Source organism: Ruditapes philippinarum, unplaced genomic scaffold (assembly GCF_026571515.1).
Source record: "Ruditapes philippinarum isolate M1 unplaced genomic scaffold, ASM2657151v2 ctg1889_1_1_1_1, whole genome shotgun sequence".
Lineage (NCBI taxonomy): Eukaryota > Metazoa > Mollusca > Bivalvia > Venerida > Veneridae > Ruditapes > Ruditapes philippinarum.
The window spans coordinates 57,510-82,895 of NW_026859972.1; the positions used below are offsets into that span (position 1 = coordinate 57,510).

At 31.8% G+C, this 25,386-nt stretch overlaps 1 protein-coding gene across 1 annotated transcript; it reads left to right on the forward strand.

Moving 5' to 3' along the window:
* Window positions 1-24,872, forward strand: LOC132758459 (complement C1q tumor necrosis factor-related protein 7-like). The gene is made up of 2 exons (XM_060750133.1): window positions 1-100; window positions 24,451-24,872. Exons 1-2 carry the CDS (start codon window positions 1-3, stop codon window positions 24,870-24,872), a joined length of 522 nt encoding a protein of 173 aa, XP_060606116.1.
* The last annotated feature ends 514 nt before the right edge of the window (window positions 24,873-25,386 follow it).

A 25,386-nucleotide genomic window follows, 5' to 3' on the forward strand; every position in this document is an offset into this window, starting at 1 on the left:
ATGCCTCCAGCTGACAGACCTGTAAGGGAAGAAAACGAAATGGATGGCCAATCCGGACCTCCGGTAGATGTTGATCTTCATCATCAAGAGGCTAATAAAGGTGAAGTTAAAAAATATCATGATAAATACTTGTTCCGGTACAATGCTAGGTGCACGTGTATCTGTCAGTACTAAAGATAAAATATGGAGCAATCAATTTGTAGAGTTTAGTTACACACTTTGTTGCCAAAGAAGAATATGTTAGAAAATATAAAATAAACAAAAGATTCAACTTGTTGACGGGGAACTTATAATGAGTACCCAAGACTTTCCGCCAAGAGCAAAAAAAAAAAAAAAAAAAAAAAAGAAATAGAAATTTGGTCAGATACATTCGTGGTATACATGAGTATTTTCATTATGAAACATCCAGAATAAGCCAATAACCTATTACAATATTTTGCAAACATTCATTTAGCAGCATCAAGAAATGTCGGATGGTTTGAGTATGATAGGTAATTTATGCTTAAAGTATAAAGTGGCAAACTATTGACTCAGAATTGTGGATGATATATATGCAGACTATTCAGTCTTAAAACCAGCCGGCATCTTTTGAATATTCAAAAAAAAAATGTTATTACTTTAATAACAACGGTTTTTGTACAAATAGATCATTTGTACTTACAAACACGTTTGCATCAAATGCTTTGGTAACCACCCTTCAATACACTGTTATGCAAATAAACAAACAGCGCAATTCACACCGCGTTATGTATTTAAATTGCCAGCTCAAAGAGTGCCTATTGGACCTAGGGTTTTCACCAATTAATATCTAGGTTCTCGTTGATAAACTCTTTCAATGCCCAAATAAGGATAATGCCAATTACATTTTACAAGGATTCAGCGCTGGTTTTAAACTCGAATATACGGGACCAAGAATCCCTATTTTTTCCCCAAAAATCTCAAATCGGCAATTGATCAAAAATGCTTATTAAGTAAAAAGCTTCACGACGAATTTATACTTGGGCGAATCCTAGGACTGTTCAAAAAAGGCCAATTACTAATCTGAGAATAAATCCCGTAGGTCTCGTACCAAAACAAAACGGTGCTTTAGATTGATAACACACCTTTCATACCCACCAGGCAAAAGTAGTAATGAATTTATCGATACTGAATTTTGCCATGTTCAACATTCACAATTCGACAATGCAGTAAGAATAGTTCAAGAAATAGGGGGTTCTGCTTTTATGGCAAAAGCTGACATTTCTTCTGCATTTAATTTATGCCCTATATGGCCAGGTGATTTTGATTTATTAGGTATAAAAACCGAGAAGGGATATTGGATTCAAAAAATGCTGTCACAAGGCGCATCATGTTCATGTTTATTTTTGAAATTTTTTCAAAGTTTTTTACAATGGTCTGTGTCTAAAGAATCAAAATCATACTACTTTGACCACCTACTAGATGATTTTTTATGGCAGAAAAATCTTTTGAAAAATGCTTGAATTTAATGCGAACATTTGATAAAATTTAGAATGAACTTGGTGTCACCCTAAATGTCGAAAAATGGATGGGACCTGTTATAACTATAACATACCTGGGTCTTGAAATTGATTCAATCAACCAAATGGTCAAGGTGCCTTTAAAAAAATAAGGAAAGCGAAAAAACAGTCTCGTTTGGGTGAGAAACGCTAAAAAGATCAGACTCAAAGATTTACTTGTAATCAGTCGTTGGTCTATTTAATTTTATATCGAAAGCTATTCCCAGTGGCCGTGACGTTTTTATGGCGCCATGTCGTATGTAAAGAAACCGTTCCATTTTATTAGTCAACCAAGGCATGAAAGAAGATGCAAATATTTCGCTAACTGTAACAATTTTTTGAAAAATTCAATGGTTATGTTATGTTTACAAAAAAAAAAATGGGTAGATAACTGCCATTTAGAAATATATATAACGGAATATATTGCATACATGTCTTTGCGTCAATACTCATTTTCAACAGTAGCTGTTCACGTTTCAACAATAAGTTATTTTAATAAAATAAACAATTTAGTTGACAATACAAAACAATTCATAGTCAATAGTATGCTAGAAGGGTTCCGTAGATTATCGAATTGCATGACACAAGTCACCCGATAACACAAAATGTACTGATACAGCTTTTATCAGCCCTACCTAACGCTTGCAGATCACAATATGAAGGTTTAATTTTTCTGATGCTTTCTGTCTTGCCTACATAGGTCTGTTAAGAATAAGCGAATTTGCATTGCCATAAAAGAAATAAAAAAAGGTAGTTTTAAATGTAGATGACGTAACGATCATTCAAGATCTCATCAGGTTCAAAAACGGACCAGAGATATGTAGGATGTTCTATTGATATTCCGATAACTGACCGAAACAAACTCTGTTATGAAAAACTGACAGAGTTCTTACATTTAAGTAACGTGCAAGGGCCGTTATTCTGCCATTTCGATGGAAGTCCCTTAACATCCTTTCAATTCAATTCAGTATTAAAAAGGACTTTGAACTTGATAGGTCAGAAAAAAAAAATGAATTTAAAGCACACTCTTTTCGAATCGGCGAGGCTTCTAATATATTCCGTGAGGGTTGTGCTATAAATGATATAAAATACAGAGTCCGTTGGCGATCTTACGCTTATAAATCCTACATCCGATAATTTTATAGTATTTCATGGAAAAAACTTAATTTTTTAGGATCTGCCAAAATGGCTGTAATGTGAATGCCGGCGATCCGAAATTTGGCTATTTAAATAAAGTACGTAATTGTATTAAGAAACCGTTACCGGATCTTAATACACATTAATGTATTAAGAAGAGCAATTTATGCTGTTGTAAAAAAAAATGTTATATATATTGGCATTATGTGCCTGATATCGTTTTTTTTTTTTTTGAATAAATAAGGTCATTTTTTGCGTAAACTTGTGTATTTACTTTATTTTTTGTATGGAATTATTCATACAATGATATCTAATTATTTTCTTATAAAGAAATAACTGTTTTATTTCAATTTAATTTAAAAAAGGCCGAAAACATTGAGTTCGCTATTACACTCCATTAGGTGAATTCCCGGGGATGTGTGCGGAGGGTGCCAGGGGCGGCGTTTGGCTGGGTTTTCGAATTCGTGAATATTACAGAAAACCCTAGGTTGTATAGGCCGGATGGCACACACTTGTCGGACTTTGGTAACCACGTTTTATTGAATACAATTTATCGGGCGCTCTCAACACATTCACGTCCATGGCTTGGTAGGGAAAAAGTTTAGCTGTGGTAGCCCGCTTTGGCGGAAGCCCACAGTCAAATGTTTCACTTTGCTTGTGGGCTTTTTGGCATGTGCTACCACGTTTTTGCAACCGTTGCCGGGGCAAAAACAGTTATAGTAAAGACATTTAGTAGTCTTAAATCGAAACACATAGACATTTCAATAGGTTAAATAATTAAAATGCTTTTATCCAGCCATGGCCATTTTCATGCCAACACGTTTTTATTAATAAATACTAGTACGTTTTTTAGACTGATTTCTCTTTTCTTTTATTCCCAAGTTGTAATGTTTGAATAATACATTTTATTTGTGTATAATTGTTGCATAGATACCATTACCCCTTTCACATTCCAATTCAAGGAACCCTGTCATCTGACATCCTGCGGTCATATTTTCAAATTCAAAAGCAATATTTGATTAAAGAATTTAAAACTATCATGTGCGGTTATATGTACATGTGTAAATAATCTTTGATTATAAAAAAGTTAAATTTAATTTGTTAGACATACCTTACTCCTGTTAACTGGATGAGCCAATACAATACCTCTTATTCACTGACTCCAAAGCTTGTACCTCTCGACTTAGGACAAAATTTGTCAATTATTCTAACATAATCTGCTCTGATAATGGACACTTTTGGGCGAACTCAATTTGTAGTCAGACCATTTCAATGTATAAATATTGAATACTTCCATTGAGCATGGACGGTAGCTTGCATTAACCATTACCGTCCACGAACAGGTTCAATCAGACCGAGCCTGTGACATTTTTAGTTTACACGTTTTTGGTGTTTAATGGACTATTTTCTTTCTATGCATGTTTACACCACCTATCTTGCACCGGCTGATCATGTTCTGCATATTAAGGTTAAAGTGATGGTTACTGAAAATGCAAAAAAAAAAAAACAAAAAAAAACACGTCAATGTTCATGAATGAAAGATCAATAATGTATTGAAGCCCTGGAGGGACATTTTAAATTAATATTTAAAACTTAAAACTTTTTATTTAAAATTTAATTCTTAATATTTAAAATTAAATTTTTAATATTTAATAATTAAATCTTATCATTAAAAATGGACGCGGGAAACCATTCCGTTGACAGATTGACGCCACAAGTAGCGGCAGCGAGAATACGAGTAGCGAAGGAAGTAAAGTAAGTTGGACTTTATATACAAGAAAAGCTGTTTTAAATCACACTAGGACACGCACACACACTTAATTTCATGGTGAGGACTGGCTTGGGCGGGTTTATTTATTTATTGCAAAAGACAATCCGTCCCGGATTGATGGGGTTAAAGGTCAGAATTGGGCTGAGGGGAATATAAAATAACTTGGTACATTTGTTCACATTTGTTTATACCTGCATTGAATAGTCCAATTTTGATGCAGTTCACAGCGTCTGCTATAAAAAATAAACATTACAATCAAGCAGGGCTGGACATGCTGTCCTTGTGGATTTAGGTACTGGTAAATCTTAAATGAAAAGCCTTGATTTTAAGAGGAGTGTTTTAGGGCTACCATCATCCTACTGGTATGATCATTGATTTGCATTGGAAATTATCATTACAAGACTGATAGGTTGTAATAGTGTGCTTTTTAAATGCCTGCAGTTTGCAAAAACCTAGCCACAAGTTTGGTAAACAAAACTTTAGATGTAGATATAAAGGGGAACTCCGTACATATAGCAGATTATATTCTCGAAACATAAAGTTTGTGCTCAATGAAAGTAAAATGATAAATAAATACAATGTCAAAGAAGAATCTATGTTGAACGAAACCTCATTTTACCACAATTTATCAATTTAGAGGCGTTCTGAAATAAATTGCTTCAACCCATTAATTGTACAGCAACAACTCTACATAGATTATTTTTACAGTACATTGTACTGCAAACATATTTTAACAGCTGATTTTATCGATAATGATTTGGAATGTATAGCTTAAACTTTTAATTTAAGTTATAATATTTTAAAAGATTCTATTATTTAAGTTTTGGAGGTTGTTTAGTTTGACATCAGTTATAGAGTATGTCCCTCTAGGCCAAAATTGTATGACAGTGCCATATATACCTGAGATAAAAAAAAGGAGAACAAAAGTTTCATGATAAATGGAGTCCCTGTAGAAAAGGGCGACAGAACTATTAACATAAATAAAGTACAGCAAAATTAAGAACTCATTACATTCTGAAGAACAATCTGAAGTATTTTCCAATCAATATCGCGGTGCTTTAATGCGTCTGGGAGTCCAGAAAAAGATAATTCATGAAAGTGATCCGTTTGAAGATGGGTATGTGGTTTCTAGAACAGAAGTACAGAACACAGTCTTCCTAGAAAGAGTTGGAAACGTTTATAATGTTCAGAAAGCTTTTCATCGCAGCAACATTTTGTATTGAGGCCATATCAATATTTAGTTTTAAGTTGATGATAGTAATTGTTTGGTTCTTGGTAAAATGATAATAACATTCATTTAAAAATGTTGATACACGGAAATTTATTTTGTGTAGTGGTATCAATCGTTGTTCTGTTTTCATTTGAAATTGTATACAACTAACATATATGTTGTAACCCTGTGATAATTATAAACATACAAACTAATGACAATTATAGATGATGATGTAATTATTATAATAATGTTTGCTTCTTAAACATTTATCAATGTAAAAGGTTAGTTTTTTGTACCTGCCAAATGCTTAAAGCACATTTGTGGCATATGTTTATTTTTAGTGACAGTTCCTTGTTCTATTTAGTTGAAAAATAATCATTTTGCTGAGTTTGCCTAGTTGAGCCTTCAGTTCTCACCCACATGGCAAAACTTGCTATGTTTTTTAACTTTTGAATGAATACCCTTTTTTATTTGTATGTTGTATGCTGTAGTAGTTACCCCAAATTGTTATCATTGGGAAATTTGACCCGAAGCGATTATTCATTGATGAGTGTAGATACCTAGCTTTGATTTTGTACTTTGATAAGTCACTGTAATAAAAGAGTAAAAGTTGTTACACTGACTTTGCTGCCTTATTTTTTAATTATACTTTTTAACAACAACTATAACCTATCTATACGCCATCAGTAAGGGAAACAAATATGATCATCCATACTTTTCTTGCTGTTATTTGTCTTAAAATAGCAGTGCATAACTGAATGGTTTACCTGCTGAACTGCACTGTAAAATCAGTGAAAATGCTTAATGCTCAGGGAAATCATAAGGAACATTTCCATTTGATGGAAACAGTTATTTTGCGTTACTTTGGCAACAGTAGCATAAGGGATGATACCAAAGTTGTCAAGTACTGTACTACTATTTTTATCACGGAACCTGTGACCAGATATCAATTTCTTGTAACCAACTGTTTTTAAAAAAAATGTCGAAAATGATGGGGTTTCTCGTCATTGTTAATTTCAGCCATTTTAGCTCACAAGAGTTAGAGTCTTTTTAAAATAAACGCAAAAATAAACAGAATATAGATGGTTTAAAGCTTGTCACAGACTTAGTGGATCAAACAGTAGTATACAAACGTTTGTTGGCCAGTTTATTTTAAAACAACATTTTAGATGCATAACAATTTGCATTGAAAACTGTTCAGAAATGAATAGAGCTCTGTGTTTAATTCAATAAAGAGAAAATCTGATATATCTTGATGCCTTTTTAGCTCATCTTAAAGGTGTGCTACTGTCATTGCCCACTGTGTGTCGTCTGTCGGTGTGTTTCTCAACATTTCCCTTGTGAACACATTACAGGTCACATTTTGTATCCCATTTTCATCAACATTGTTCAAAATGTTTATCTAATTGATTTTCTAGGTCAATTTTAATCTGGGTTATCTGGGGTCATAAACTAGGTCACTAGTTGAAATCAAGGAAAAACATAGAGAACACTTTAAATGCTGTATTTTCAACTTGAACAACTTAAAAGTTTATGAGAATATTTGTGTGGATAATCTTTAGGTCGAGTTTGAATCTGGGTCATATGGGGTAAAAAATAGGTCAAATCAAAGAAAAATATTTTGAACACTACATGTTTTCTTTTCAGTTGGAACAACTTGTAAACTTATCATAGGTCATATATGTAGGTCAAAGTTGAAACATTGTCTTTTGGGGTTAAAAAGCGCTAAATCTTGATCCCTTCTGGAGAACATTTGGCAAGTTTTTAGTACTGCCTACAAAAAGCTCACTGGTTTATTTTCTAATTTCCTACATACGGTCTACTAAGATTTCTAGCAATGTTTATTCTAAGTCAGATTTGTCATGCAATCATCAATGTAGAATCAGAATGTTTCAAGAGAGGTCTCGTGTTTAAGTTCTTTTTTTTTTCCGTTTGACATTTGACCTGTTCTAACAATAAGTAAAGCGAACTCGAGATCGGCCTTGAAATTTTAACTAGCAGTTAAACATAAAAAGCACATACTTCTGAAAACTATGAACATCAATGTTTATTCATTGAAAAGTATATAAATTATTGTCTAATGTTCAATCATCTGGATTTGTTTCATATTCAATATCCTACAAATCAGCATTAACACCATATTCAGTAGAACCTGAAAGTACATTTAACAACATTTTATTTCTGGTCTTCCAATACAAGTGCACATGTCTACATGCTTCTGTGGTCGCACATTGTGTAAATTCTAGTGAATACAATGCGATAAAGTCCCACTTGAAGAACATTCGCTAAATAAAATCGAAAGCATTTTGCATGAATAGGGTTTGACGTATCAATTCGTCCACGAGCTCTCAAATCCTTCAACGTATTCATCCACCTTGGTACCATAAGCCGTCCCCGCTAAACTGCAATTCTTTTCCTACTTCTTTTGGAGTAAATATGACACGGTGACGCCCGTAATAGTTACAACGAAGTATCCTCTTTAACTGACGGAGACCAAGACGTATGTTGTGGGAAAACAATTTGTGCGTACTTGAAGTCAGCATGAAAGTACTGCGTAATCACTTTTAACCTGGTGTTTCCGTTTCCAGATGGCAATAGGGATGACACATTTGTTGATACAGGAGTCATTTTCAATAAAATGATAACGGCAAGCAGCAACGGGATCTCCATGTTTACGACCTTAAAAGAAATATAAAGAAATGTAATATAGCGTTATAAAAACAAAGGGCTGGGGCTGTAAACATGTAATATTGTTATCCACCACCAACAACTAAACATTATCGTTAGACAAACCTAACCCCTGCCAAGCAGGTATATTGCTGTCACTTTTAAAGCTTCAACCAGAACAAAATGTATTGGTAAACTTTCTCAACTGCTGCTTTTGACACCATGTAGTCAATAAAATGTAAAGCGGCACCATGATAAAAGTAACATATCTTAATGGTTTCAACTGTTAGCATGAAAAATATAATAATCGAGATATAATATTTCTCGGAATGTTTATTGTATATAAATAAAAAATGGCAATTACCTGTAAGCAGCTATATCGAATTTGCCAATTTTTCTTCGTGTAGCAACCTTTTGCAAGAGACCGTTGAATTCAAATACCCGCGTCTTATGTATTCTGTTCTTAATTTTTAAATATTAAGAATTAAATTTTAAATATTAAGAATTAAATAATAAGTTTTAAGTTTTAAATATTAATTTCAAATGTCCCTCCAGGGCTTCCATAATAATGTCATTTCAACGTAAAAACTTGATATTTATAACTGGTAATTATTTATCACATTGTCAGTAACAGACGAAAATGTCTGGTTCTTAACATCTATTTACTGCAGTTTAAAATTTCTCAGAGACCTATCAAGAAGCTTGATAATTTTAATATGATGAAACCTAATGTATGCCTTTATTACATCCTACCGTAGTTATGGCAACATATACTCCCCTTGTCTTTATAGATCTAGAAACATTGTTGCTTAATATGCTACATGGGTAATTTATTGAGCCATTAATCAACACTCGTTTAAGGACAATCCTTGTGTAATTACTCTTCAATTAGAGTATATATATTTTTTTTTTTAAAAGAATTTGCACAATTATTTACAAAACATGTAAGGTATTATTGTTTGATTTTATTAACCTGCCAATTGGAATCGGATTATAGGTCAATGCACACGATATAATAATCTTCAATATATTTTCGGTTGGTTCCGTGAGAGGTACGCCTTAGTATAGTTTGTAAAGCGTTATAAAGCAATTTTTGAGTGCTCTACGTGTTGTTAGATCGAGACCGCGTAGGTCAATGTTTTTTTCTTACTTATATTGTCATTGTTTGTTATACTGTTTGTTCGTAGAGTCTATACTATTTTTAAATATCAAGGTTTAATAACTAATGTTTAAAATGAACTGGATTAAAATCAATAAATGTCATTTCAATGTCGTGAAAAATTCCAATCGAGACAAAAGAGTGTTTTTAAATTGCTTCATATCTGTTCAGTGAATCGCGCAAGCACTCGGTCATTTCCATAAAATATACTGCAAAAAAAGAAGAAAGATTAGGTCTAAAACAATCTCACCAGTAGGGGTTTAACCACAAACCTCTCATATACCAGGCAATCACTTAAGCGGATGCAATGTATATATTTACATTAAGCTGGCGTTACTTTCAAAACATTAGTTATATAATCCATATTAATTCTCGTAAATTAGATGGATAAAACCGAAGTGGGATAGAATATTTAAATGAGTGCTATAATGTATACATAATTGGCAGGTCAATAAAATCAGGATATAACTATGTTGTACTTTGTTTTGCTGACTGGCAAAGTAAAATACGTTTACTTATTAATCCACAATTTGAAGTGTCTATTTCCCGTAAGCCAATGGGAGTTATTTCAAGTGTATCCCAGTACTGCCATTTTCCGATCAGCGTCAATAAGTGACAGGGAAATTTTAAAAAATAATTTTCACTTATAATTCTGCAAATATCATCATTTAAGCTTATAAATGCAACAACTTTTTTGTTTTACCTGATTTATTATTATGCATTGTAGTCAAACCATAACTGACCCATTATCCCGTTCTTCAAAATTTCACTGTAACAAAATAAATACTGGGCCACATAAAAAAATATCATACAATGTTACAATATAACCAGTTATGTATTTTGAAGAAATTCTGAATAACTAAGCCTCAGATAAATGGTAATAAACAATTTAAAACGTATTTATAATGCCAATTTCCAAATTTTATATCTATTTGCAGTAGTAAAGGGGTATGGATGTACATCTCAATGCGCATAACAGAGAAAGCATGTTCTTATGAAATATTTTTTGGATCTTAGGGTCTACATGACCCCCTTCTAGTGACAGCTTACTGAAAAGTTATCAGAGAGAATGTTTTTCCTTGGTAAAATGACTGATATTTTACAGACATATTACGTTCTAATGAATAATTGTACTGTAAAATATGTACACATCTGTATTGCAGTATACATTATGACTTAATGATATTGTAACAGTGGTCCAACTTAATATCCATTTCTGCAGAATGACAAAAAAACCGCGCCTGTAAATCAAATATTTTTTGAAACTTATTGAGATTTGTAGCTGGGTAAATTAAGGATAAGTAAAAAAACTTTTATTTTACATATTTTGAACTAAATTACTGGTATTTTTTATTGCCATAATTGACATTTTGCTAATAAATAGAGTCAAGGTAAATACAATATGTGCTTTGTAACACCGCACTTTGGGGTCAAACGCACTTTGGGGTCCAACCCCAAAGTGCGTTAAACTTCGCACCGCACTTTGGGGTCAAACGCACTTTGGGGTTGAAATCGAGAAATTGACCCCAAAGTGCGTTAATATGCTACATATCAACGCACTTTGGGTTCAAGAGGTCTAAAAGTGTCATCTGAGTTCTGCTTAAATACTGAGTACTGACTTATTTTCTATCTGCGACATTGGAATATTTGAGGTGGAATTCAAGATGGCGGTCAATACTTTATGATGCTTAAGTGATAAAAGTTTCATTAATTTTACCACTTGAAATATCTAAAAATTGTGTTCATATAACAAAATTACGGTGGCATAAAAGTGACATTTGCATTTTTTTGTTTTTAGTTTTGTATACATATTTTATTTTAGTTTTGCATACATATTTTTTTAGTTTTGCATTCATATTTTATTTTTGTTTTTCGTACATATTTTTGCCAATCAAAACAGCTTTCAAATCTCATAACAGTATAAAACTAGCACAGTGGTTTGGTCACATTTCGGCCCATTTTTGGAATCGGCCCAGTCGTTTTCGGCCGGGCAAGTCTGGTTTCGGCCGACCCTTTTCGGCCCATTTTTTATATGTATTTTATACAATTATTGTTGTTTTTTTATTATTAATACTTTTATATTAGTGTCTATTTGGAAAGGGCTGTTGATTGGTGATCAGTTATTATTCCATGAAGAGATGCTGCAAAAAATGTCCCGTTCTGTCGGTCATTTACATGATAACTTTTGGTGCCATATTGAGCCCCATTTTAAATATGTTAGGAATGAAATAAAATGCAGTTAATACTTTTTTTTCCAAAGAACTATAAAAATACTCTATTGCAATGTTCTGGTGAAACATCAAGTTTTTCGATCGGACTATAAATAGTGATTTTTACAAAAACATTAAGCTTATCAACAAACTTAAGAGTTTTTGTAAGCTCCGTAACAACCGTTCGCCAGAGGCTTTTTTATGGTAAATCTTGCATACTTCTTTAGAAAGGGCAAACATGAATTTTATAATGTTAAAATAATGGTATTTGAGAAATGTAAGATGCTTGTTACCTGAATGAAGTAGCGATAAATGTAAAATTATTATTCATAAAAGAAGTCAAAACACTGTAGTATTTGACTTCCCTATAAAATACTAATTCACTATAACTGTACTCACCCAAAAAGCAACAAATGAAAAAGATGGTTCAGGTAATTGGCCAATGTGAATTTTTTGAATAATATAGAAGAACATCAAAATGAAATAGCTTTTAAGAAAAACAAATAAAAGCATAATGGGCCTTTAAAACGTTATTTTTAACCCTCGGGGGGATCGATACCCCACAATCCCCTCTATACCCCCAGTGAGAATTTTCATTATTCTGAAGCTCCGCTCTTAATGTGCGACTACTTAAATAGTTGATATTTTTAGCACTGCCTGTACTGACTACTTCTTAAGCCGCGTCTACACCTAGTCAAGTTTCTTAGATGTCACATTTAGCTAAATAAATGGCTCTTTCAACATATTATCAGGCACATTTTTTACTGAAATGTCTTACTAAGATTTCCCAGAATTTATACCTTTATATCATATTTCTATAAAATGTGTAAATAAAAAAACGGGAAAATAATGCATTTAGCTAAAAACAATGGAATTAATGAAAGGTGTAAATTCTTTTAAAATAAATGGAAAATTTGAAAAAAAAAATATTTTAAAACTTAATAATTGATACAAATTCTTTATTTGGTGATATATTTGGTGAAAGTTCTTCACTTACTAATCAAGATCATTTAAATCCCTATTGATTCTACTATAATTCAGGGCACATGTTTGGGTCTATTTAATACCTTGATTTTTTGTTTACCACTGACTTTGACTACAATATATTATTTAAAACATAATGAACATTAATTTTCTAAGACCCCAAAGTGCGGACGTTTGCATGATGTTAAAAATTGCATATGTACCTGTTTAACGCACTTTGGGGTTAAAATTGGACCCCAAAGTGCGTAACGCACTTTGGGGTCGTACCCCAAAGTACGTAACGCACTTTGGGGTCGGACCCCAAAGTGCGTTTGACCCCAAAGTGCGGTGTTACAGTGCTTACAGTCTGGTCACATGATAAGTAAGGTCAAAAGTAAAGAATTTCTAGGGGTGATTGAAAAGTGGTTGTGATTGAAAACTTGCAGTATGTGGATACGACATGACATAGGTAACAGTATTTTTTTACAGTAAATATTTGGTCACGTAGGTCATTCTCTAGCCTTTAGATATTAAGAACGCCTTTTGACTAGTGACATTTTTCTTGTCATATTGAACTATTTTGAATAAATCTGTTACTGTGACAATATCACCAATATATGTAACAATCAACTCGGGAGCTGCTAAGTTATATATTCATGTTGTTCTTACTCATAAATTTTTGACGCAATTTTTCTTGATATAGATTTTTAATTTCTCTCCATAAAGAATCCAACGAGTGTTGTTTTGAATAATGACATTTGAGCAGGACTTATTATGTTGATATGGCAACAGCTTTGTTTTAAATTAGGACACTCAGATCCATTTTAGAAAAATGCAAATGCTGTATATTATCATTATTTAAAATGACTAGAATGCATCCTTGATATTCATTAAGTTAAGGCCGACAAAAAAATTAAAGTCTTCCAAAACGTTGAAGAATGTATGTGTAAAGTCAAATATATACATGGGTAATTTGTAATGACTGAGGTAAAGTCTAGCAGTAGTTGATATATTCCAGACAAAGATTTTATGAGGTATTGTCATATTGCAGTTCTATTTTCGTCTTACTGCTTTTGTAATAACTTTTTCTTATCATTTTCTTCTTTTCAGTGCGTTATCTTTCATCGCATGTAGAATCAATAACAGCGACGAATTTATTAGAATACAAAGACTTAAATATATGATCTCTTTCCGTACTTATATTCAGACTTTTTACCTTTTAAGAGATAAATAAGTAATGGATTGATATCATGATCATTTTATATTTATTCAAAGTAATGTTACAAAGTTGACATTGTAACGTGATCTATTTATGTCCATCTATCAGTACAGTCAGATAGATAAACTTTGAACGGAATCTGATGCTTATTATGAGTTTAAAATGACTTAAATCAGATCATTCATTAGATATATTATTTAAAATGTTCAGCTACAGCCTAATACTAAGAGGATATTTTTTCGTTTTTCGTGAAATATGGAATATATTTTCACGAAACGTAATAAAATGCCACATATTTTCATGAGCCGGGACGGCGAGTGAAAATATGTGGCATTTTATCATGTTGAGTGAAACTATATACCATATTTCACGAAAAACGAAAAAATAACCTTTTTATTTAATTTAATTATCAAAGGAAAATGTTTACGAACCCCCTTGCTTGCTACGCAACTGCAATTGTACAGCGCGCAAGAATATAAGTATTGTCTTGTTTTGCACGCGATATTTACAGGTGGTAGTATCAGTGTTTGGACACCCTCCCTCTTTCTGCCCCTGGACCCCTACTTCAACCCTGAAAAAAAATAGTTCAACACTCTAAGGCTAACTATAAGGTATCAAATACAAAACCACCGATAAAATTATTTATAAAAAAAAAATTTCCACTATCAAAATTATAGTTATAGAAAGGTGAAAAGCCTACTATATGTTCATTTGCCGAAGTATTTTATATGTATATTTCATATTTATTTTTAAAAAAATATGAAATATATTTGACTGATATAGCACCATATTTCATGGGTAAAATTAAATAAAGTACATATATTTTATGTATTCGTATATAGTTTTGTTTTAAAACATTTATAAAATTATCTCAAATTAATACCATTTGACATGCTATGTTTCATATCATTGAAGATACATCAGCACGACTTTAGATCCTCTTTCAATTCCGGTATTTTGATACCTGAGGTTCTTTTATTCACTCTTGAATGATTCAATCTAACGATTATTTGCCTTCTTTTCAATTTTGTCTTTTGACGGCATTAAGTGATACCTGAACGCATGCTTCATAAACCCTGGTCACCTCTCATTTTATTTGTTTAAAGTCTGCAATTATTTTCCCGTTATATTTCACTTTAGGAATATTTGCGATTAACATGGATTGACACTGTAGCGTCACAATAAAGGTTTTTTTTAAAAAAAAAAATATCTAATACGGTTGTTAAGGGATGAATGGTAAAATTTACCACTGCCGACAACTAATAGATTAACCGAACCTTCAACATTTTTCCGTGTTGTCATGTTGAGTCGTCTCGAGGATTTCTACTTTGATTATTTTATCAATTTTGTACATCAAATAATTCTCCTAGAGAAATATTAAGATATGAAAACATGTAATCAATATCATTATAACCATAAAACGTTGCATAAGATATGTATTTCCGAACTTCACAGATAGTGAAACACTAAAAATAAATATTGAACTGACAATTATATATAATATGAGTGGCTAATTTGCTTTAATTTTAATAATAATTTCTATAATAGAATGCTGTGTATACAAAGTTGGAATCTAAATATCTTTCTTAGGCAATAAAAACTGTAGATGTGTAGGTTACCGATGTCAGCGACAAATTTGTTTCGCTTGTTTGGTTTTACGGCGCACTAACACAATTTAGGTCATTTGGCACGATATTTTGGCGAACCTCAAGTGTTAAAAACTTAAAGCCACACCATGGGTCAAAACCATCGCACCTGATAGAAGTACGATATGCAAAGCCTTCAGGTAATAAGTCACCTCTTGCGATCACGCAGCTGCAAGTATGATGCCTAAAATCCATACAGGCACAAGGGGTGTTACAATTTTGCACTGAAACCTGACAACATAAAATGGAACAGAAAAAGCTTTCCTTAAAATTATTGTACATAAAAGAAATACAGAACATAAAATAAGAAAAATAAAAAAACGAAACACTTTACTAAACTTACTTTATATTTGTAACTATAAAAAAAGAATTGATATTGATATATTCCATTCACTGTGTGCTTTATACGTAAAGTGTACAATGTTCAGCATTGTTATCGTATTTCCCCTTCATCAAAGCTACATATCGAAAGGGATATTAAAAGTTCTTCAAACAAACAAAAACGTTAAAACCTAAATATACAAAATATTATTTCGTTTCCATCAGTCTCCATTACTGAAATTAATTTATTTGTATTTGCCTGTAAATCAAAGCAATGAATAAATTTAGACAAATCTCCAATATTTTAAAGGTATATGTTTTACTTTACCTTCTTATGGGTTAAAACTTGAACGAATTGTCTGTTATATTACTTTAGTTCATAAATCGTGTTTAATGTCACTTTTCAAATGTCTACATAATGTATGTATTTTAAAGGGCAACGAATGTTTCGTATAAATCATTTTATTGTTATGTTGAGTTTATTTTCCTGATTCAAAGTAAATTTCTATCTGTAAGACGTCAAGGATGTGTTCTCTGACAATTTAGACCACATATGACATAACAACATTTCACAAGTAAAATTTATAAAAAAAAATAATAATTGTATTTTGCATGACCTTTTTGAATATAGAATAAAATCCTATTTTTGTAAAAACAAAAGGAGACGTTACGTATTTTCACGGGAGATAGGCTCACATATTTTAGTATATAAGTATTTGTTAATCGCATTACAATTATAAACAACAGCAAAAACAACAGCAAGAACAACAGCAAGGACGACTGACATACACTTACCTCTAAATCAACTAATTCTTTTGTTCTTTTATTTCGTATCTCAACTGTATGTAGCTCTCTCATTTTCCTTACACATGGGTTTTGATGCTCGACCATGTGGGCTACAGTCATACCACGTGGTTGTCGATTATGTTTGGAACCCGGTAAACCGGAAATGGCTAAACTTGAAGGCTTTGTTCCCGGTCCAGCAAGTCTGTATTTTACTGTTTGTCGTGATTTGGATTTAGACTTTACTGATTTCGTTCGCACCGGAATATTGTGAGGTGACAACATTGTCTTTAGTGTTTATGTTGTATAGTTTAATATCAGTTTGTAATACTTTCGTATTTTTAAACTTATGTCTTTATAAAATTTTAAGTTTTTAATAACAGATTTTGTCTCTGTAGCTGACCTTTCTTTTTCGTATATAGGATTCAATTTGTCGTTTGCTGAATCCTTACACCTTACGCCTATTTGATTGATTGAACGCTCACTTACTTTTATTGTTATTTTGGTATTATCTTTCTGTTATTACACTATTGTGGTTTATTTTGTATACGCTTTATGTACATATCCATGCCACAATTTCTCTAAAGTGCCATCATTTCTTATATATAAAATAATTATATATCTAATTTTTCTTTGGGGAGGGCCGCTAGCTAATGTTGAAAAAACTTGAGACCAAATTATTATTTCGTAAATCTGTTGTTTCTTTGTATATTAACCTGTATATATGTGCAATAAAATATGATTACATTGGATATAAAAACGTTATTTTAATGTCAAAGAAGTATAGCACTGCCCTATAGGTAGCGTCTGAAAGATACTGACAATTCTCTACGGTATAAATATTGTATACGTGGGTGTTACCAGGTGGTATTACATAAAGAATAAACTGATTTCTGTGTAAAACCTTATACTTTGTCACCAAATTTTAATTAAAACGAAGTTTGTTGCAGGTTACTACCAATTCACTTTTTGTTGAAAGATAAAACTGTGAGCTGAAGATTCAAAGGACATGACATTTGAACCGATAATAAATATGGATGATACAAAGGTGCATTAATTGATTATAACTTTAAAAACATTTAGATCCCTGTATCACGAATTTGATTAGTTTCAATAAAATTATTTTTTGTTCCGTCTTTACAGCGATGTTTTTCAATAATTGTTCTTATATTCAACAACTCAATTTAAATGTTAGTGCAGACATTATTTTATAGATATCCTCGCAAAACCGAGTTACCTTGGAAATATTTCCGCATAATCTTTACCTCATTATCAACAATTAGTTTTCTTCAAGTTCTTCAAAGAACCACAGGTATATTCCAAAATGCTAACCCTTTATTTATAGTAATCCAAATAAGATCATTTAAATAATATATTTTATTTTACTTCTGTCAGAAATGTCACTTAAAACACATGTACACTATATAAAGGAAATGTAACTTCTTGTCGATATAAACGACTGGTATTATTGGAAAACCATTTCTGTCATAAACATGCGGTCAGGTGTTTACGACAGCAATTCAAGTCATTCTATATTACTGTCAGCAACCTTATAGGTAATGCTGATTGCGACAACAATGTATATATTACATTTGTATCTTATTTTTCCAAGATTTCAACAACATTCTGAGTCATTTCTTACTAGCTAGTGTCTTATTTGTTTCAATTCTTGGACAAACTAATTCACTATAAATAGGTTCAAAGATTTAAATATGTGACAAACTTACTGACAATTACCAACGGAAGAAGGAAGAAGAAAACCTACTCAGAAGTAATTCATATACGTTTCGAAATGCGAACGAACTATTGCCTGTCTTTGTGTATATTTTCTGCTCTTAAAAATGTATCTGTATGTTTTAAATGCGAATATTTTTTATCAGGTAACAACTTTAATCATAATAAGTTGAAATTAATGCACTTAATTTTAGATATAAGTTGTGTTCAGTTAAGTGTTTAGAATTTTATTTAAAAGCCTTCAAATTTAAAGATGGTATGAAAACCAAAAAAAAAGAAAACAATAAATTTCATTAAGCACTGGATACCACTGGACCATTCTACCACTGTTTAGGTATATCTCTTCAGCATGTTATTAAAGTGCTTTCTGAAATTTTACTTAACTTCATTTAGAGAACTGATACAAATTGTATATACTTCTAACGTTAACAGGTGATAATTATTTAAAATTCCTGCTTCTTCCACGCATTATGGGACTAAACTTATACTTTGCGTATACTTTAATTTCATATAACAACAAAAAAATGTTAATAAGGCTGTCGGTGTATAAGAGAAATTAATGTAGGTGTTAATTACAACGCCTTATAAATTGATGAGATACAATGTCCACAGATTGGCTTTATGCAATTTGTTCTTCAGAAATTAATCAAAATGTGTCATAATATTTTGTCAATATTTATCTTAACATAAAGAACATTTCAAATCAAGAAAGTATTAACGACATTATATTATGTATGAATGTGCGAATCTGTCTCCATATTTTTAGATCGGGTCATCTGATTAAAATGGTTTTATGTTTATTGTGAAAAATGTTGTTGACGAGATAGTAAGAGTCAAAAATTGAACATTGAAACTGAAATACTACTGAACATTTTGAATATGAACTGATATTAGAATTGGTTTTCTTGCTGGATGTAAATCATGGTCTATCAAGAGAAAATAATATTCCTCTACTTGTGGATATAGCAACCTGTTTTTGAAATTTCAAAGCGATAGTCTGTTTGTCTGACGGATTTTATTGACTTTTATTGAGTGCAAATGTATTGCCCATAATAAAACTTCAAGAAATACTTGTTACAACGTTAGAATGAATTTAAAAATATCAGTTTTATTCGTCTCGTTAGGTAGTAGACGTTTTACCCAGTAAGAATCTAGGCAACATTATAGATAGTTTATTTTCTATGATATATTAGTAGGCCTTATGATAATCACCCCGTCCGTGCTTTGCCTTGTGCCCTGTCCTGTTTTTATTTGGGTCCTGCTGGGCTCCTTGCCGGTGTTCATGTGTTGCTGAGACGTCTTACTTTTCATATAATGTATTGTATATGTTATTTACTCCTTTTCTATCTTGCTGTAAGATAGACAAAGAAAATGCAGCAACAAAATATGCATATAAATACACCATCAATATAACAACCTGTTTTCATTACCTAATAAAGTACTTTTAGTCAACATTGCTAGAAGTCAACGCTCTTTAGTAATGTTTGACAATCTTTTTTATAACCTTATATTCTCTTTGAAAATTCCAATTTTCTTTCTGCGCTACCCATTGTTATCTTGTTTAGGGCACACTCTTTCACATTCTTTCACCGGGCACCTTATGCCGCTTTTCACGGAATATCACGACAGTTTCACATTTATTTACACCGCTGTATGAATCTGTCTGCCGATATTTCAAAATTCCACATTATACCATATCCATGAATGTAGAATTCAATGAAAAGTTTTAATGAAACTGAGCCTGCAACAGTTTGAATTTACATAAAGTGTATGCCAAAATATTTAAATTTATATTACCTAATTAATTTTTGTATAATTGAATGTGGCAGATATGGAACGACCTTTTGCGATAAGAATCATAAAATGTCATTAATTTTCTATTTATATGATATCAATTGAAGCCACAATTGCTTCACTAAACGGAGGTCAAATTGCAGACTGTGATTCTGTTACTGAATTTGTAGTCATGTTACAGGTATAACTTGTTGCTATAGAAACAGAATCAGTATTATGTATTTGTGGAATCAATAAATTTCATTTAAACAGAATATGAAGTCATTAAATGATTTACGGTGCTTGTCAAATGGATAAAGAAATATCGACTTTAAATCTTATATATACAAATTTTATATACTTTCTGTGGCGCACACGTGACATTGAAATAAATAAATTTGGCATTACACTGATTCTTTAGAAATTTTATTTTTATATTGAGAGTTTAGAAGAATATTCCTTGTTGTTATTATGTTATATAACAATTGTCACTAGCAATGGCTGTGAATTATCGGTTGGTTCTGTGTGGCTGCCTTAGTTGCTGCGTTCAATGAACGTTACTCCCCTTTGTTGATCTTTCCTTTTTATATTTTAACAGCGGGGCGTACTTGGCCATGTGGTTAAGGTCGTTGACATCAGACCACCAGTCCCTCATCACTGTGGGTTTGAATCCCGACAAGGACTTTGCATTTGTTTATGTGAGAAGCTATCCAGATACTTTACAGAACGTCGGTGGTTTTACTCACGTGCCCGTTCGCCCTGAAAAAAATGCACGGAATGCACATAAGGTCTTCTTCTACCAGAAAAACTGGAAGGTATGTTATGATTCAATACCTATTTTTTGATAAACATATATATAAATATGAGCTTTTCAAAATAAAAGGGGAATTAAAGGCTTAAAGATCAGCAAGGATCAGAACGTTCACGGAATGTATTCTCCACAATAACCTAGACCAACAGGTCCCAACGTGGTACCCAAAACGGTATGGGCATACAATCTAGACGACGGAGGCTGCCAATTCATAACCAAATGAAAGCTTTATTATGATTATAAGTGTCGATATATTTATAGTACATTTGTATAACTATAGGTAGATACGAAACTATATTTTTAAATAATGAATATATATTGGAGAGTAACATAAATTTTAAGTCCGACCTAATTACATTTGACAAAAAACTTTACATTTATAGATCAGATTCATTGCTAAATGAATAACATTATAAAATATACAAAAAAGTATATTAAAGCTGCATGCCTTCAGATGAGCCAAACATTTCAGGAAAATCAATATTGAGAAAAAATGTATTTAATTTTAAGAAAAGAAAATAAATTCAAGATCCAAGTTACATTTTACATGTTATGTGCGTTTACGACTGATTTTTGAAGTATTTTATCACCATATTGCTACTGCGTTTCTAACGCAGTAAGGGCTGTTTTTGTATATGTTGACCCCTTTTTGGTAAATTTCTTTGATTGTAAGTGCCGATTGCAATATGTAAATTACTCTATTTGTTCACCTAACAATATTTTACATTTAAATTAATTTACAAACTTTTCATGAAAATTAACATGAATCTGGAGGTAGTCTTAACGCAAAAAAAAATAAAAAAATAAGAAAGTTTTGTCAATACAACAATTTGACATTCTTCCTAAGAACACGATTGGCTTATCTTTATTTTGTGTTATTATTCGGAACTGGGTCAACTATTTATTTTTAGATTATCTCATACTATAAGACAAAAAGACAGACAGGCAATCAAGACAAATATTCAAAATAATTTCAAAACTTTCAACACTTTGGAAATATGCCATCACCTGCCACATCTACTTTTAAAATTATTTCATACATCATAAACATTTCATAAAAGTTAAAAGTAATTAAAACTGTAGACATAGATGGTTGAATATCAATATTTATTCTTATAAACGTCTGCTCATTCCATTAAGTTAAATAGAGAATAATTGTTTAGTTCAGTGTTAGATCGGAATATAGTTCACCGAGTGAGCACCAAAAGGTATATTTCACGAGTGGCGCAGCCAAATTTTGGTGTTCACGAGGTGAAATATATTTTGATCTTACACTAAACTAAACAAATTTTCTTTTTATTATATGCAAAGAAACGTTTAAAAAGACATTTTAACCTGATACTAAATGAAAATCGCGCCAAACAATAATTCAACGTGACGTCATTTACCACGTCACGTCATTAAGTCGGTTTCCAGTACTATACACGCTGGAATTCCACTGAAACAACATAACAGGCCTAAATCTAAAAATAGTGAAAAATATCAAATTGATAATTTCACTGTTTCAAACAGTGAAATATCAGTATTTCACTGATATTTTTCTATAAACCACCGAAAAGCATGTAATAAATAACAATATATAAATATTTCCTCCGATATGTTAGGAAAAGCTTATTAGTAAATAGATTCTTTTGTTATTCGAAAAGAGCGATTGTGGAAGGTAATCAATTCTTTCGTATAATAAAATAAAGTTAATAAAGACCAACTAAGGAGAAAAACGTTCATTGAACGCAGTCATAACAATATCCAAATGTAACGGCACCCGGAGGAGCATTAACAGGACAAGGGCAGACAAACAAGGTGTTGAAGGTGGGGGCAAGGATTAACCAAGAGGGAGCATTCCCATTTTTACCAAACATCTGCTACATCATGTTTCATCTTGAGAAATGAGTTGTATGGAATGCATGCTTACAAAACACTTATAATATAATCACTATTAAAATACTGACGTCATAAACCACTTCGTGCCAGACTTGTAAACACATAAATTTTGTAATAAAAATCATTGACGAGTTTGAAAAGTAAATAAAACCAGTTGGGATGATTTTCTAAAGCAGAGTGAGGATTTACCATTTGAATAACGTTTGAAAATACTTAGTTTGTTCAGTTTCAAATAAATAAGACAGTCGTGGTAACCACAAGTAAAACATGTTTCTGTGTAAAATTGTGTTTATTCTGTTTCTGTTAACTAGTAGAACACATTGTGAAGAACCTCGCTGTTCTAAATATGATTTTGAGGAAAAGGTTCTTGAAAAAATGGTACGCATAGAATTTCAAATGGAGCAAATGAAAAGTGAAGTAGAACAATGCGTTAAAAGAGTTGAAAGTATCAAGGTGGAAGTTAGTGATCAAATGACGACAAATCAAAAAGAATTTGAAAAAGGTTTTAATGTCAGAATGGAAGAAGTATCTAATTTCACAGCTGTGGCTAAGGCAAAACTTCACGAACTTTAAGATTTTAAAGGTATAACAACTTTTATGTATCATGTTTTCATAACATCATGTCTCTTTTTATTTTAATACTGTTCAAAACGAATAAAAATAAACTATGATAAACTGATAAACAAACAGCAACTGGCCTCTCAAGCCACTTATCAAGTATGAAGTTGACATTCCAAGCACTTTTCGAGTTATTTTCTGGACACAAATCTATCACAAAAACTATAAATGGCCATTGATTAATGATATGCACACTTCCTTTAAATGATATATCAATCAAGTTTCAAGTTAATATCTCAAATAATTTTGAATTATGCATGATACAAAATACAAAATTTACAATGAAAAATATCAAAGGAAATCACTCAAAGATTATAATTGGTAAAGTTATCAATCTTGTAAACACTTCTCGATAAAATAAAGCTTGAGAAATCATTGAAGGGCAATAACTCAAACTTTATGATAGAAAGAGTACATTGCATTCCTCCTTAATGACATCTTTTCGCCTATGAAGTTACAACTTATATCTGAAAAACGTTTTAAGTTATGACAAGAATAAAAAAATCATACAAATAAGAAAATAGTTTAGCATGATCAATAGCGAAAAAGCAATAACTGAAGAATTATAAATAAAAATAACAAAAAAGAAAGCGATAAATCAACAATAAAAGATAGAGTTATCATTCTAATACACTGTACTATTCCTAAATGAGATACATCTACGTATGAACTTTCAATTTGGTATCTCAAAAAGTGTTTGAGTTACACTCCGGGCAAAAAATCTTGGACAGACGCACGGACGGGACGAGAGGGACGGCGCTAACATCGTATCCCCCTTATTTGTAAAAGTTTTAGTTGACCTTGGTTTCAAGCACGATTTGGATCAGGATTAAACACAGATTACTTTCAGCAGACTAAAATCAAAAGATTTTAGATTTATTCCTTAAATTTGATTTTAAATATTTAACTCACTTATTTATCAATAGTGTTTGTTTTACTACACACCTTGTTTGATATTTCTTAATACATGATTGTAAAGTTTATTACCTACTTGTGAATAAACTATGCAATGTTCCTTCTTTTTCAGAAACGGCTGTTACACCAACAATTGCATTTAAGGCAAGATTAAATGTAGATACAGCAGTGACGAACGCTGGTCAGACCATAGTGTTTCCAACAGTAATTTTCAATGAAGGAGACGCGTATAACCCTAATACAGGAATGTTTACAGCATCCGTCAGTGGTACATACATGTTCAGTTTAGCTTTCTGTGTCTACAGCAGCCGCTCGCTGGTTGTTGGTATAATGATTGAAGGGACAAAATACACAACGTCAATGTTCTATGGTGATGGAAATCACGAATGTTTATCTGCTGATACTGTAGCAATTGTGACCGCCGGACAGAAAATATGGGTTCAAGTACTACCAGGTGGTAATACTGGTACAATATTAGACCAAGATGCTATGCGATGGAATACATTTGCTGGTGCTTTGATAAATAAACGTTAGTCTATATTTACTATAATCTGGGTATTTCTTCTGATACATGTAGTTTAGAAAAACACCAAATATTTAAAGACTATGAAACTATGAATGCATGTCTTTATGAACTGTGGCAAACTGCGAGAAAGAGAGTGTAGATCGGAGAACTGTTAGATGTACATGTGCTTGTATAAAAGCTTTGATTTTTGGAGACAAAACCTCTTCTGGAATTTGCAATGCACTATAACCTGATTCGCTACTGTTTTATAGTTATTTGTCTAGTGGTTGTCATTTCTTTCGTGTTTCTTTCTTTTGAAAGTAAATTTAAAGACGTTGTTGCAATCGTTTAAAAATTCATTAAACGGTGTTATATAATTCATAAAGTATTTATTTAAGTAGTTTATTTTAAGTCAAGATATGATGTAAATTGGGCAAAGAATTTAATACCTCATGACTTTTACATTATGAATATATCTTGTAAAGCATTCGATTGCACGTATCCTGTTGAATTGTTTGTTGAACGTCATGTAGAATTTTTATG

Excerpts from the sequence above, each read along its gene's own strand:
- LOC132758459 (XM_060750133.1), top strand. The coding sequence starts at position 1 with ATGCCTCCAGCTGACAGACCTGTAAGGGAAGAAAACGAAATGGATGGC. Across the intron at positions 101-24,450 it reads TCATCAAGAGGCTAATAAAG|AAACGGCTGTTACACCAACA; the intron begins GTGAAGTTAAAA and ends CTTCTTTTTCAG.